The sequence below is a fragment of the Cariama cristata genome, unplaced genomic scaffold, assembly GCF_000690535.1.
Source record: "Cariama cristata isolate BGI_N322 unplaced genomic scaffold, ASM69053v1 scaffold37759, whole genome shotgun sequence".
NCBI lineage: Eukaryota > Metazoa > Chordata > Aves > Cariamiformes > Cariamidae > Cariama > Cariama cristata.
Window position 1 is genome coordinate 1,922 of NW_009638080.1, and position 16,456 is coordinate 18,377.

Sequence of the window (16,456 nt, forward strand, 5' to 3'; positions counted from 1 at the left end):
AGCAGACTGGAGTTTTGCCAGATGGTTTTCTTAGCTAACCACAATATGAAGCAATATTGACGTCTAGTAAGCTGACACTTACTAGATCTCAGAGCTCCCTTCTATTTTTCTTTCCTCGATAGAAATACCTTAGTTTACAGGGATATATAAAAGGTGCCTCTAGTGATTAACATTTCCTTGAATATAGGTTTTGATCTTCTTTCTGTACCTTTTGCAACAGAAATGTGGAGTTACGCAGATTACTGAATTATAAGACTTGGGTAGGTAGGTCTTACAGAAGTTGTAGTTAATTTTGGTTTTATCATATAGCATAGAACTGTCTTCACATAAGGAATGTATCCAACCCCTTACTCTTAAGAAGTAAAAGTTAAGAGCTGTGGATTTCAGAGGCTGGCAGGTAATCTTCAATGCATTCAGTTAAAGATCAATAACCTACCACAGGATACTTCCCTGGACTGAGATATGACTGAATGGCTTTGTATTGAGCCAGACTGCAGAATAACCTGGCTGTTTTCCAGAACGGGGCACAACTGTGATCAAATGATCCTAAAGCTATTTAGAAACATCAAGAATGGGGCAAGGAGGGGGATAAATGAAAAACTTCTGCATTGTATCAACATACAGTACTATACACAGCACCAAATATCAAACCATTAAAGCATTGTCTTGTTACCAGTAGTGCACTGCTTCATATCCAGCATGAAATGAACACTGTTCACATAGAGACGCTGCTTTGTGCTAAGGGGTAACCAACATATTACAATTAATCAAAACTGCCTGTACATCCAGTTCAAAAGATGGAGATACTATTGAAATGAATCTGACACAACATCATATTCTTTTATTGCTGGTAATTTCCATATTGTCCCTATAAAAAAGAGAAATAAAAATGTTGGAGAATAATATATCAGAGGTTTACAAACAGTGAGTTAGACAATTTCTTTTGGTCCATGAATTTTGAAAGACCCACTGAAGTATCACCAGTATGCCTGCACCAAATTATCAGATAGATTTATATGCAGAGCTAACAGCTAAATCTGCTTTTTCATAGCAAAGATTTAGACAATTTACCTGCTCATAGCCGTAAGGCCTCTGTTGCTGAGCGGACGGGCCTGTCTGCGAAGCTCTGTAACTTCCATATTGCTGCCCCTGTCCCTGTTGGTAGCTGGAATACTGTGAAGAGGCTCCTTGTGCAGGACCTGAGATGACAGTGAAATCTATTACTAAGGCTTGATTTGCTAGGGGGAATTCTTATGGTTAACATAATGTAAAATATGATGGTAACAAAGGAAGCTCTGCGACTATGACCCGTGAGTAAATTTTGTGTAGACCTCCCGTCTAGTTTTACACTAGAAAGTGTTAATACTATATTATACTAATAATGATCTAGTTGCAGCAGTGTAAGCTTTGGGTTTTAAACTTCGCTCAGAAAATGTGATATGCCATTAAGTGATCTGCCTGTCTGAAATCTGTATTGGCACAGCTCAATTATTACTAATATGCAAGCTATCTGGCCTTTATTTTGTAACGATTTCACATTTAACTTCCTATGTAATCTGGCCGTGTCACCATAAGCACTGCTAACCAGGCAGAACCTAAGAAATCTCTTGCATATAGAGATGATAAAAACATGTAAATTAGACACACAACTGCATGGGGATATTGATTTCCTTTTATTTGGGACTGTATATTCTGTGTATAGACTGCTATGTGCACTTTTAGCATTATTGGTTGATTTTTATGAAGGAGAATGTTTAAAAAGAGGAGGCAAGATTTTAACATCATAAACTGAATCTTGGGTTTAATTTCACAGAATATGTCTGGTTTGAGTAGTCCAAACTATCTATGAGTACTGCAGAGTCACGTGTTAATAATTTAATTAACTTTTTAGGCAGGTAGGATCTGTTTCATGAGATGTTACATTTCTAAAATGGGTTTGCTGTTTATATCAACATCAATTTATCAAGTTTGGTTAACATTGCCATTTCAAGGTCAAGTACCATCACATTTGGGAGATGTACCAAAAATCCCTTGCCTTGAAGCTAGGATTTAGATTATTCCAATCTCTCTGGACCCTGTTTTTGTAGTAAATAATCTGAAATGGTTTCTTTCTCCCAAAGACTGAGTATACATACAAGATGCCTCCAATTGGTCAGAAAACTCAAAGACAGACATCAAACTCGGATTCTTTTGATGATGCTGGGGAACTCTGCCCCTGGTGACCTGAAGGGTTCAAAAGCCCTGTGCCAGTGTTAGCTGCGTGTTCAAAGCACTTCCACTTTTTTCCTTTCGCCTCAGTCCCTCACCAAGGAATAAACCCCCTATGATGTTTCAAGAAATCTAAGTGAGGGAGTAGTAATTTTCTGGACTGTTGTTATTTTTTTCGTGTCAGTTGCAGAACTATTAGATGTGTAGGAGGCCTGAGAATCTAGGCAGTGACCTCCTGCCAACGCTTACCAGAAGTCAACATGAGGCAAAAGTGTATTTTCTAACTTTCTAACTTTCTTTCAAAGGAGAGGAGGATTCAGGATGCTAATATAACAATATGGAATGCAGTGCTGTACTAACGTATGTTACTGCTCAGGATCTCTCTACATGCTGTGCTCTCTGGCTTGTTTTGGTATATGGATGTCTAAGGTTAATGAAGGAAATAGTTTACAGCATATTTTAGCTTAGGACTGGAGGTGTCAAGATGAAATATTGCAAACACTTGACCAGTCAGTGACACTTTTCTTACCATATCCTTGCTGTTGTCCTGGGTAACTTTGTTGATTTGGGTATTGCTGCTGGGAATACGTTTGCTGTTGTGCAGCTCCCTGTTGGTATCCTGCCTGCTGCTGGCTGTACTGAGAATTTCCTAAAGAGGGAAACATTGAAATAGTTTGGTTATAGATGAGGCAGGTATTTCACTGTACGTGCAAATCATAAGGAAAACAAAGGTGTAAGGAGCCCTAGTCTGGAACTTATAGACAAGTACTCTTTCCAGAAACAGATAATTGCATTTTGCCAATCAGAATGTTTATTTCTTCAGTGATTTTTAGTTCTTTTGAACAGGAGAGAGTTGTTTATTTATACACATCACTGAACAAACAAAGAAACAAGCTTTGTTCCCCAAAGCACTTTTTTTACCCCAGAAGTGTTTCAAAAGAAAAACACAGTCACAAAGATAAGGGTGCCAGGGTAAATAGCCTGTTTCTCAAGAAGCCCTGCCACTGTATTTTCTTCTAGATAATCATGTTTATTCATATACCCCAGAAAGACCACTTATCTAATTGTTACGGGTATTTTTTGAAATACCTATGACGGAAATTCCATTTGCAGTATCCTGAAACAACAAAATGAACAGAGACTATACAGACAACATTGCTTTTCCTAAATGCCACCTTGCTGTATCATAATTAAGTTAGTATTTTGCAGTTAATTTAGAGTTCAGATAACAGAATTACTGAATTTACTGACCTACTACTGTTGAGAGTTTTTTAGTGGTAGAATTGTAAACTCATAGTATTGATGATTTTCAAAGATTAGTTTCATTTAACCCATTGTTTTTCACAATTTGTAAGGTGAATTAAGTAAGATTAAAAAAAGTTGGTCCTGGAATTAACCAGTAGGTTTTCTTACTTTAGAGAAATTTCCATTTATGGCTGCCAGTTTTTTCCAGCTCTGAACTCTGTTTCTAACTGCAGCATGTTAGTTTACCTTTGTCAGCATAACCTTTTACTTTAATACAGCCATTTTTATTTGCATTACAGAAAACATTTGTTAAACAGTTTTGTAAGAGTGGAGGATACTGATATCCTGGAAGTCTCTTCTCTTACTGAAAAAAAAGTTCAATATCCATAGCTATAATTCCACCTGGCTCAGCTACAACTGAGGATCATTTTTCAAATGAGTATGTGGCCATGCCCAAGTTGTTAGTGATCCCACAAGGCTGCACAGCATGACTGCCTCACAATACACTTACTGACATGATACTGTATACAGTCTGATATAGTCGTGGTATAAAAAATGCTACACATAGCTAAATTCTATTTCCTGGACACTCCTTAGTAAATAGCTAAGTAGCAGTTAGTGATGCAGAAATCACAAGTCATATTTTACATTTTCATAAAGCAATTCATTAGTATTTTAGGGGATTAAGGCTTTGGTTTACAAAGATTGCCAGTATTTTCCTACCTCCTTCATAATAGTGTTGTGTAGAGTCGTCAAACGACCTGTCATAGCTCTGCTCAGTATAGGATGACTGCTGATAGGCGTAATCACCATGTCCTACAAGGAATTGCAAAGGTTTATCAGATACATTGTTAAAGTAACTCTAGATGTATTGTTGAATGATATATTATGAAGCTGCTTATGCTCAGAGATGAGGCTAAGAGGAAATACAGACCCCTTAGGTAGGAGGTCAAATACATTGCAAGGAAACTCACGCCTATGGATAAATCTCTTGCATTTACTAATCCAAACTGGGCTTCGTGCTCTTTTTGAAGCAGTTTGGATAGCAGGGTGCACTGATGCATATGTTTCTGTACTAGGCTCCCATGTCCTGGGATCAGAATTTTCTAGCATTTACATTGGAAATGAATCGTAATGAGTTTGCCATGTCCTTGGATGTGGCAGTAATGGTGGTCTACACTTTATCAGTATTACAGGGACTACAGCTCAGAGGAATTACCATCTGGATAGTATTGCTGATTCATAGGTTCTGATGAGCCTTGTCCATGACTGTACTGTTCACTGTAGTATTCTTCCTGACCCATGTACTGCTGTGAGGAACCTGCAAGGCAAAGACAAGAGAGAGCAAACTGAGCTCATGGACTCCTAAGGGATGTTTTTTCTTACTTTTTTTTTTTTAAGAAATCAGTGTTTACATCTGGATAAGTAAAGAAGCTATGTATGTTGAGAGCAGTTTCAAAGATGTTTTGCTCACTGGAAAAAGGAAGTAAATTTGTATTCTCAGAAAAAGCTGGCTGAAATTGAAATTACACAACAGTCAGTAACATGTTCTAGAACCACTCACTTCTGTGGCAATACCGAAAGTAACGGCTACATTTCGTCTACTAATCTGAGAAAGCACAGGAATGTACTCCATGCTCAAGAACACAGTCAGAATTAAATATATCTTTATTAATGTATTAATTTGTTTCTCAGCAAAATTCAGTTTATGTTAGAATCAGTCTAGCAGCTTTATTACCTCTTAGAACTTTTTCCAGTGAGGTCTTAGAGCATAGTAGTCATCCTCTGGTGTTTCTCTTTCATTGGCCTAATTTTTCATACTAATTGCCGGCAAACTATATCCTCTTTGCAGAAGTGTGTTCCTTGTTAACTGTGCCATGTTACGGCTGATCTAATACCATTTGAAAGAATTGAAAAGATTCTCAGTGGCTTGAGTGAGCTGTATATCAGATTGTTCATCTTTTCTTTAGAGATACATGACCCCTTTTAGACAGAATTATTTTTCTAAACACCTGAAATAATTAAATAGATAAATCTTGAAAATAAATTAAAGTTTATCTGATTGTCATGATACTTCCACCATTTGAGATTTCCTGTGTTCCCAGACAGGATTCCCTGTTCATAAATGTGACTTGCAAATTTTGTTGACTTACCTACCCCACAGGACGGACTGAATATCATCAATCTAATAAAAATTATAGCCATAATAATAGATTTTACCTTGCTGTGAAGCCCTGTAAGGGCCCATTGGTCGCTGACCCATCATGCTGTTGCCTTGGTTGCTCTGACTCATCATGGCAATGGAGGACTGCCCCTGGTAATGCTGGCTCCCTCCTTGCGCAGAGTTGTAATGTGACGTTGCTGCTTGCTGGTGCATCATGGAGACTACAATGTACACGGAAAATACTGTTTTCTAAAAGGATGTGACAGTTCTCTCCCTAGTCTCTTTGGAAGCAAGTTAAAACCTTCAACTAACATGCATCCTGATAATTCTGTGAACTTTCCACAGGGGGAGATGTTTTCCTACTGCATGTATTTAACTCTTCTGCACTGTAATCCAGAAAGGATGTTACTACGTGGTCAGTTCTTGCCATTTGCTTCAGTCAGATATTTAAAAATACATCTAGCCTTGATTATTATTAGTTTATTTAAAAGAATGTAATCATTATTACAGTAGGATTAAAGAAAGAAAGAAGAACTGATGCTTGTTCCTCTCTACCTCCTGACTAATTCATTGCTGCATTTCTTTTCTAATCAACTCTTTTTTCTACTTCCATCTTACTATATACCTGATGATTATACAGTTTAAATAAACTGACATTCTAGGATTTATTTGATCCCTAAATTTCATACTGTTGGAAAGAATTCTTGAGCATTAGACATTGCATTCAATACTGAGTAGCAAACATTTTTACAAATTAAGAGGTTAATTCTGAGTTGTCTGCTCGTCTCTCTACGCCCTGCAAGCAGTGCGAAGTATCAATAAAATAACAAAAATGGGGTAGTAATGTACAAACAGTAAATGTGTAATACGCTTTGGCAGGCTCTTTCAGCTAGGATAAACATGCTTCTCAGATCTCTCCCACAGTTGTGGGATTTGCTGCCAGGGGCTATCAGATAGTGCTGTTGCACTTCTAGCTAACCCTCTTTTCCCCAACTCATTGCTAACCATAGCAAGTTGGCATTAAGTTAAAACAAGTCTGAAACTGTTCTGACTTTTACACTGGTGCCTGACACCTTGAAATTCAGAGATGTCTTAAAGCTGTCTTTTCCTCTTGTATGTTTGTTCCTGTCTACAGAAAATATTTACAGAACAAATTCATGTGTGGTAAACCTCTGAGGTCACTGAAAAGTCAAGTTGGCCCAGAAGGAGGAAGAGGGAGTTTACCTGGATTAGACTGCATGTTGATGTTTGTTCGAGAGACATAATTGCCTATTGACCCCTGGCCTTGCATTGGCACATTCTGAGATGCAGGCACTGTATGGCTATAACCAGGCCCAGTTCCATGACTGCTGACAGTCATACTCAGAGAGGTCGTGGGCATAGTGTTCTGGCCTGACTGCTGCATAGACACGTGATTAGGACCTAGAAAAATTAAAGAGAGCAACAAGAAAATCTGTGCTATTATTGGCAACGTACAGTGAGCATTAAAGCCCTCACGGCCTTTCTGAAATACCTTATGATAAGGCAAAACAAAACAAAAAAATCCTCATTATTAAAATTCCCTGTTATCTACAGACAAATTGAAACTGCCTACTGCACAGTTAGAGTGATTCTCCTTTTCCTAGCAGCCAAGTCCAGGCTGTACAGAATTGCAGACAGGAAAAACAAAACCAGCAGCAATGCCCTACAACCAGTTCCTCGCAGGCAGCAGAATTAACAAATGCCAGTCATTTCAGATACTTCAGAAAATACATGGACTCTGGAAGCATCCCAGCCTTCTGAAATTTGTCCTTTCCTTCCTCCTGTCCTGCTGTTGACTCCTTTTCCCCCTTCACACAGATGGTGAGAATGGGAAGGCACAGCAGTGGCTGAGAAACACTTTGCACATTGCTGCATCCATTTGGTTCCTCTATAACCAACTAACCTTCTTAGATGGGGCCTAGGAAGTACCAAGGGACCCCCTCCTCAGAGGACAAGCTTGTCTCTCCCTTTCCTGAAGTTTGACTGGAGGTACCTCAGACTTTCGGAAGATAAATTTTCCAAGTCACCATCATCATCCCTGTTGTTACGGTACTCCCTTTCCAACATCAGCAGTCATCAGACTGCTCCAATTATATCCTAGGTTTGGATCATCCTGCTTACCTGGCAGTATGCTTATTTTTTAAAATTCAGTTGCTGTTGGGTAACTAAAGTTGGAGACGATCTGGTTATTTTTTGTTGCTTGTTGCTGTAAATACTTTTATGAATAAGTTTTGGAAAGTTGTTTTCATTATGTACTGTTACTATCTAAATTATGACAGTGTGTATTGTTGTCTATCTAAATTCAGCTGTATTGCTGTCAATCTAAATTAATTTAGGTAGAATGGAAGACATGCAGAATCCCTAGAAGAGACAGAATTATGTTGTAATGTTTAGATAACGGTATTTTAATTCACAGTTATTAAGTGTATCTACAGCCTCTGAAAAATGTGTCTAATTATCTTAGTACAAACCTCATTAATTACTCTTAATGGTTTTTATAAACATCAAAATGAGAAATTTTGCTGTAGATTATTACATTTTCCTTTGATGGAGAGATGCAAGCAGCATTTTCAACAAGAGATAGAGAGAGCCAGCTCTACAGAAACCAGTGGACCCAGGTCAATATACCACTACAGAGATCTAGCCCTGTGTTTTGCTCCAGTTTTTGTATGTCTTGCAAAGCTGATACTTCTGCTTGTGCAACACAAGGCCACACGGTGTTTGGATGGAGCTAGTAGTTGCTTCGAGTGAGAGATGTAGTGAAGCAAGTGCTGGTAAACCTTGCCCTATTTGCATGGGAAAACTTAGAGAATCTTGGCTTCTTTAAAACAAAAAAAAAAAAAAAAAAGGTTTGGCTAATTTGTGATTGTAAGGGAAAATATGAAAGCATGACCGAAAGTGTTTAAATAAAAACACTAAAACAACAGGATAAATACAAAGCACTGAACTTCTTTCATACTTTCATGAATCTAAGGCAGTTGAGTATTTCTTTGAAAGGCCTCATTCAGGATTCCTGTACAGTTAAAATTCTCATTTGGGCCTGATTCTGTCTGGAAGCAGCTGAGTTTCAGTGGTTGGTTTATTGAATCTAATGGGTTTGCCTGCAGGGCTGTGGCATGAAGAATCACTGACTTGTGGATGGTGGATTACTTGAAATCTCAGTGGGTTGGTTTTAAGCTTGTCCCCATCAACAGAATTACTAGAATTGACCTCGCTACCACTAGGCAGAGTTACCATGTATGTAGGGAATTACCTAGCTACTGTCCTGCAGAGGTGATTCCTATGAAATCCTGACTGAGGACAATAAAGAATAAAATGTAGTAGCTTCTATGGCTTCTTCCCTTTTCTTCCCTCTCTTACAATGCTGTACCTGTTCATTACAGACTTTCATCTCTATTGCCATTAGATGAGACATTTTGACAAGTACTAGAGCCCATATATTTGAATTGTTTCTGCACATTTATTCCTAATTTCCAAAAAATGCTGTCCAACAATTGTTGATGAACGTGAAATAATTTCTCAGTCTCAAAGTCTAAAAACACGTCAAGAATGCTGTGTCATACGGCACTCTTGTGCTAACTTGATTCTAGCTGGCCCAGAGACGGTAGCAGTAGAGACTGGCAAGCAAGGGGAGCGTCCCCAAGCCCAAGGGTGTGAGGGCCCTATTCTCACAGCAGGCACGAGCAGCAGAGCACACGCCATCACTGCTGCTGCTACCTAGGCTACTCGGAAGAGGCAAGCTACTGCATTTTCAGTCACACCTTCCTTTTGAAGTGCAGCTATGTCCTCAGTCTGGTTTCCAGTGGACTGATATTTTCTTGATGAAATACCTAGCACTACCCAGGTGACAAGAGTCACAGTGACTGAGCAGAGAGTGAACTACCCTGAGACCCCTACAACTCAGGCTGGGTTTTACTACTGGGTTGGGGCAACATGAGGTAAACTGCCCTGGCTGCTTCTGTTCTGCAGATGACTCAAGTCTTCAGGACTGCCAGTCTGGTTCTTTCAGTCAGCACTAAATTACTATAAAGAACTGGAGGGTGGGGGGCAAATAAGAAAACCCAGCAACAATAACACTGAAAATGTAGATTCTTAGTAACACAAAACAATGTTATGACTGACTTATAATACTTATACTAGATAATAAATCTTTCAAAAAGAAGGCCCAGATAAATTTAATAAGTTCACTTTACAAGCTGTTAACTGTTTAAAGTTACCTCTTCCATTAGTTTAAAAGGTACTATCAGCTTGACCACAAATGGATTTTTAAGAAGTCAGAAGTAATCTTACGGCTTGCATCTGCTCTTGAGTCCCCCTGCCAAGGTCTGTGATTTTACAATCAGATATTTCTATTTGTAAAAACCGTTTTCTCTCTCTGTCACTCTGGGAAAGACCCACAGAAACAAGAACTGACTAAATAACTATGAACTACGAAATAAATAAACAGATTACTCATACTATAAAATGCACAGAGCAAAAAAAATTATTTTTTGTCTTTCAATTAGTTTCTTCTAGTTGCATGAACTAAAACAAATAGACAAAGTATATTATCTTACTCCTATGAAATGTCTGTGCAAACTCTTTGGCTATGTAGTACAATCTCTGCAAGCTTCTGTAGAGGACAAAGACTGATGCAACACCAAATTATTTTTAAAAAGGCATGTATCCTGGAAGGTCTTTGCAATCTAGAGGCTTGGTTGCGTGGTTAGTCATGCAAGCAATTCTGTTTTACCCTGGCCAACCCCACGACTTTCAAGAGAAAAATACCACAATATATAATTTTTCTTATTAAAAACTTGGATGCATCTTTACTTGGTGATTTTCATTACGCATTTTTAAAAAAATGTTTTTAATTTCCCCTATAGAAATACTAAGCAGACTGGAGTACTTGCAGAAGCCAACATCATTACCAACTGTAGCCATTTTGTGATGATTTCAGCATGTGCCTGAAATCCCCGTATGCCTGAAAGGTGAGTTAGGAGAGGTCTTTTACAGCTCTGTAAGTATATTCTGCATTAATAATTTTGTTGCTAAGCAACAGCAAAGCAGCACAAAGGGGACTGAAGCTCACCATTGCTAATCTGACTCTGCATGAGGGAGGAAGGAGGAAGGCCCGTCCCAATTGCATCACTGAGATTGCTCTGTGAATGGAGAGATTGGTTTGATGCACTCTGAGTCATTCCTCCTGGGCCCAAGTTTATGTTTTGCGTTGGTGGCTGCAAATAACAAGGAGGAGAAGCAAATTTTTGGTTAGGTTTTTAATTAGAAAAATAATAACCCCCAAATTAGCCTGACCATGACTAAAAACTGCCTCAACTAAATATGCGCTTCCTTCACTTTTTGGGCTTGCTTGCGTAAACCTTTCTTTGTTTGACTACTATGTATGAATGACATCCAGCATGATAGAGAAGCCGGCAGGCAGCACAGTGAAGATCTTAGAACTGTGCTTATAATAGAGTCTGGCTTCTGTGCCCATTCTTCCGTATGTACATGAATGTAATTTTGTGCTGGTCAGAACATAACTGCTGAGGGGATATGCATTAGCAAAGAAGATACAGAAGTCTGTTGGTAAATTGACCTTTGTCAAGCATAAAGCTATGCTGTATTTTGTGTTATGTGCGATACCTCCAAAATCAATCCATTTAGCAAGAATAACACAATGTTTAAAGACAAACCGATGCCCAAATGCTGAATCAGATTTTTGACATAAAATAGTGGCATTTTTTTTCCTGAGTAAAGAATACAGTAAAAATAGGTAAAGAATAATGAATCTGGAACAAATGGAGGCTGTTCAGATCTGTACCACTGCACCATTTATAGTATATAGAACTTGAGCTCTGGAGACAGACGTTAACACAACTGTCCCAAAGAAGGTGTTTTAAACACAGTAAAAGTAACTTTTGATTTGTTTGGTGGCCTACTTGACCACTTCAAAACTTTTAGCTGGAAAAATACTAAAAAACGGTTTATTAAGTGATCAGTAACAGAATGCAAGAACATTTCCCTCTGGCATAGTAAATGTATCTGATGGTAGCACTGGTACTTACAGCAGGAAGCAAGGACTGCATATTCTGGTTGGAATCTGCTATTGTTGCCAAGTAGACCAGGTTTCTGTGCAAGATTTGTTGGTATCTACAGAATAAGGAGTAAAGCTTATTTGGAAAGGGTTCACAACACAGAAAATTCCAAGCCTTAAACTTTTTTTTTTTTTTTGCTATTTACAAATGATTGGTTAAATTACATTAGCTCACTTTTCATCTGTCATAATAATATAGCAATAGTAATGACCTGTATCTGTGCTGTCATGCTTTTCATCAAGGATCAGTGTGTTCAACACCTCTTTTACAAACGGGTAAACTTGGGGGAAGGGAGAGGTAAAATACACTCTGCTTTGAAGGCACTTTGAGAGGACTGTGAAGCTGGGACCTCAGTCTTTGAGTACTGATACTCGGTCAGCTGCACTAACAATTAGCCACTTTTTCTTCCTCTGTTTAACAAGGGTCCTAGTAGTAATGAAATTCCAGAACTCCAAAAACTAAAACCTGTTCACCCTGCCAGCAAGCTGAGAAGAACAAGATTTTTTCCAAGAGTGCTCTAACTGGAGTGTTTACTCAAGTAAGCACCAGCAGAACCATTTATGCTTCTTCACAGTTCTTGATGAACTGGAAAAGCTCATAATAAAGAACAGGAGGGCACCCAAAGGCAAACTAACAGCTGTGCTCCTGAGCAAAGTGAAAAGTCAAACTTCTGGAAACAGGGAGAGTTCCAAGAAGGCAAGAGAAAATGCTTTTTTAGCATGAGTTTTCTTCTGATAAGGGGAAAATGGCTGGGAAGTGGGAAGAGCCCCAACTATTTTCTCAGTGATCAGTGAATAAAACTGTTCATAGTACTGTTCTTGAGAAAAAGTCCACCAAAAATTTCTAACATACTCCCAAACTCATAATACTCACTGAGTACATTCTGCAGTTTTCCCCTTGCTCTGATAATCCATAATACATTGTATTAGGTGGTGATTTTCATCTAGCATCTGCATAAAAGAAATATGGTCAAAACATGTTACTACGAGAATCATATTAAAGTCTTGTGTTTTTGTGATACTCAGCCTTCACCCTTCTTGGCAGTGGATGGCGTTTTGTGCAGTTTTGTTGTCTTGGGATGTTACCAAGTACCTACACCTGACTTTATTGAGCCACAAGACTGAGCTTTTCAAATGATTCATTTATGAACAGTTACCTTTAAAGGAGTTAGCTGAAATACGCAACACAGAAGAACTAATGGACTTACCTGTTTTGCTCCTTAAATGGCAGATAGATTTTTATGCTGAAGAAGGAAAACACTTTCACTATGAAATGCCTGTGCCTCATTCTAAAATATCACCAACCCTTTTCAAAACTTCAGATTTTACTAACATGCCTACTTTCAAATAAGAAACAAACTTTCAAACAATTTAAACCTACTAGTTTTCCTGCACAGGACTGGCATGTGCAGACTACTGAACTTGATGAAGTATAAAATTTGCATTACCGGATCTACTAAAATCACATTTCAGAGAGTTACATCCCAATATGTCCTTTGGTATAGTTCAGTTCTAATACAGGGAGGACTTCAAATGAAAACAGAGGGTAATTATGTATCAGTTAATTTATGTGTATCAGTGACTGCTAGCTTAGCTTCATTCAATAAATTCTAGTCACTGACTTGTTCCAAGAAGATGAGAGCTCCTGGACAAAATGACTACTGATCTTTATTTAATGAACTTATTATACAATCAAAAGCTTAAAATACCCTCTGATTTGTTTTAAAATTTCAAATACAATAGTTTGTCTCTTTCCCCCAGCTTTCTTGTGAATGCGGCAAGCTTTCTGCAGGTTAATGAACGGAAAAATAACAAACAGTATTTACAAATTTGGATTTGCCTCTGGCAAAAACTCACTACATAATACAGTTTGTAGGTAGCGCTGCTATTAAGTGCTTGCAAGACTGGGCCTTTGAACCACTGCGTCATCAGGATAGAAGAACTCTCGAGAAAAAAATAACATGTTTTCATATGAGTTAAATGTGAATTAATCCGTGTAGGTATGTGTTCTGATCAGAACAAATTCTTGACCCATTCAGATGCAAAGGGCTAGATTATAGGAAAATGAGCAGGAGAGTCTTTTTGATGCACTTACAATCCAGCTAGTCACTCCCTTAGGGAACTTGGCTTGTCCTGCTTCTTGCTTCTAATTTGCAAGTTGGTCTTAACTTTGCTGGACACCCTTGTCCATGACGGGCTGTGGCTGCTGGACCTTGCAGTGATCCCCTGCAGCTCAAACCAGCCAGGGTCTGAGGAACAGAGGCGTTGCCGTGGCCTGCCATGGCAGGTCGGCAGGCTGCTCTTTCGAATGCTGACAGGGAACGTCAGAACTGTGTCAGTCAAGAATCCATGTTCCTCCCGCATGCGTGCCAATGCTCACATGGCAACCCGGGTGCAGCATATAATTTTAAGAGAAAATACTCCTGGCCTGATTTGCAGCTCTTTGTTCCATGCCCTGTACTTATTGTCGTACAGAATTTTCACCTGTGTCAGTGGAAATTCTGTATATAGAATTAGCAAAGAATACAAACCCGTCCTTTTCAGTTACCACAACAGATATCACTGACATTTTCACATTCAGTTAAGATATGTATTCAACAGCAAGAGTCCAAGCAATATCACAGATATCTTCATCAGAAAAGGGCTATGCTTCTACAATTAGCTGAAGAACATTTTGCTTATTTACTGAAAAAGGAATCAGGAATAGCTCTTTTTCTAACTTACTAGGAAAAAAGAACCGAGTTCTGGTCTCCGTTACACAGAAGAAATTGAAGTTTACTGTCCTGCAAATGCTATTTGATGAACTACTTTAAAGCACCACCATCACTGCCCTATTGCCAAAAGCTCTTAACTTCCTCCCTGTGAAATCTATTTTAGCAGTAGTTGGTACTGGGATAGTAACAGCTTTGAAAGACTATCAAAATTGAGTTAATAAATGAAAATAAGCTGCTTATATATTACAAATGCAAATAAGAATAATCTTCTTTTTTGATTAAATTGGTATGTGCTCTAAAAAGCTCACTTTAATGAGGATTTTTTGAGTTCCCAGCCCAGCATCTGCTCCTTCTCTCCCTGCCCCATTTCTCTACTCAACTGTAAAGCCCATCCGGTTACTGTCTGCAAGTCCCCTCAGCATCACCGCTCGTCAAAAAGAAAATTACTGCTAATAGCCCAACGTTGATGAACAGTCCTGAAGTAACATGCCAGCAAATGTACCTGAGATGGGAAACGTTTTTTACACGTTATTTGTAAAGAAATAACATTTTGAAGCTTCCATAAAGTTTATGAATATGCAAAAAGGAAAGTGCTTGACAATCAAACTGAAGATACTTCGGCTGCCCTTTGTCTGTGGATACAGTCATGGGTTTAAGTACAAACTATCTGAATTACGAAATTCTGTCCTAACCCCAGCCAGTCTGAGGGTTAGAGAAAAACTTATCCACCGAGTCTGAAATATTTTAGTATTTAAAATTAACTGGTTCACAATACCACATGTGCTGCGAGAGCTACACAAAACGGGATTAGTTTCCAAATAGTCTGCTGAGATTCAGGTCATCTCTTGAGTCTCTCTTGTGGCAGTTTGTTCTGCCTTAATCTCTGTTCCATCACAGTCTTCCACTGAGGTTTTTTTCCCTAGAAGTCGTAAATCAGCACCAGGTAACGGTTTGGCTGCAGAACCCATGGATGATGGGTTAATTGCTGTATTAGCAATGGCACTTCTTCATTGGTCACTATTTACGAACAGACCACACAGAACATACACACCTCACTTCCACCACGCTGCACAACTCCGCAGAAACAAAATACCTATGTGGTGGGGAATGCGCCAAAAATACGGTAGAAATACAAACGACAACTAGCGCTCAAAGTGAAAACATGCATGTTCTTTATTGACATCTCCAGCCTCTTCACTACTGACCGTGACCTTCTGCAGGAGGAAGGGGTGTCGGGCATGTGTGTACGGTCCCTGCCGTCAATCCTGCGGAATAGGAAACAATAACTTCCCAACTAGGAACCCTCGGCTCTGGCCTCCAGAGATCTCTCCAGAGAAAATCTTTCAAAACCTTTGTTTGTCATTGAACATCAATAAACACATCACAAATAATAATAGTATATAAAATACCAGTGATCGGTGCTCCCTCTGTCTTCTGAGAGATTAAAATTCTGCATCCAAATACAAAAGAAAACCCTCGCAAATTCAGTATTTTATTTTCATTCATTTTTTAGGTTGGATTGGGGGGGGGGGACAGAAGCTGACACACCATCATAAATTAATCACATATTTGCAAATTTTATTGCCCTTTCCCAATGTATTATTGGCAGGTTTTTTCCCCTTTGCGAGCAGCGGAGATAACGTGCCATCCGAATTTTATTCCCCAAGTCCTCCTCTCGCTCTCTCTTTGCCGTGATCTGAACACCTTTGCTTTGTTCCACCTCCTCCTCCTCCTCCTCCGTCCCCCACCTCTCTCTCCAGCTGTCCATCTCCGCAGCCCTCGCAAATTCACTAGTTTTCCTCATCGCCCTAGAAATAAGCCTCCTTCCTCAGCTACAGGAGCGTGGACGGAATAAATGTCTAAAATTGTCTGTATAAAAGCATGCTTTTTTACCTTCTGGATAGTTTGCTGGGTGACCTCCCCTTTGCCTCTTGGGCGAGCAGAAGCAAAGGCAACCGACATGGTGGGGTTTTTTTATGGGTCTATAATATATCGGTTCCCGGCTCTAATAATATTGTTATTATCTGG

The 16,456-nt window shown here is 39.0% G+C and overlaps 1 protein-coding gene across 1 annotated transcript; it reads right to left on the minus strand.

Annotated features, from left to right (window-relative positions):
• Nucleotides 1–841: 841 nt before the first annotated feature.
• SS18L1 (synovial sarcoma translocation gene on chromosome 18-like 1) lies at nucleotides 842–16,434 on the minus strand. Its single transcript, XM_009708581.1, has 11 exons — nucleotides 16,322–16,434; nucleotides 12,589–12,665; nucleotides 11,686–11,770; nucleotides 10,710–10,854; nucleotides 6,842–7,039; nucleotides 5,674–5,838; nucleotides 4,673–4,774; nucleotides 4,177–4,269; nucleotides 2,738–2,857; nucleotides 1,072–1,199; nucleotides 842–868 (listed from the first exon to the last, which is right to left on the minus strand). The coding sequence occupies exons 1-11, from the start codon at nucleotides 16,388–16,390 to the stop codon at nucleotides 842–844; spliced, it is 1,209 nt and encodes a 402-aa protein (XP_009706883.1). The 5' UTR covers nucleotides 16,391–16,434.
• Between the last annotated feature and the right edge of the window lie 22 nt (nucleotides 16,435–16,456).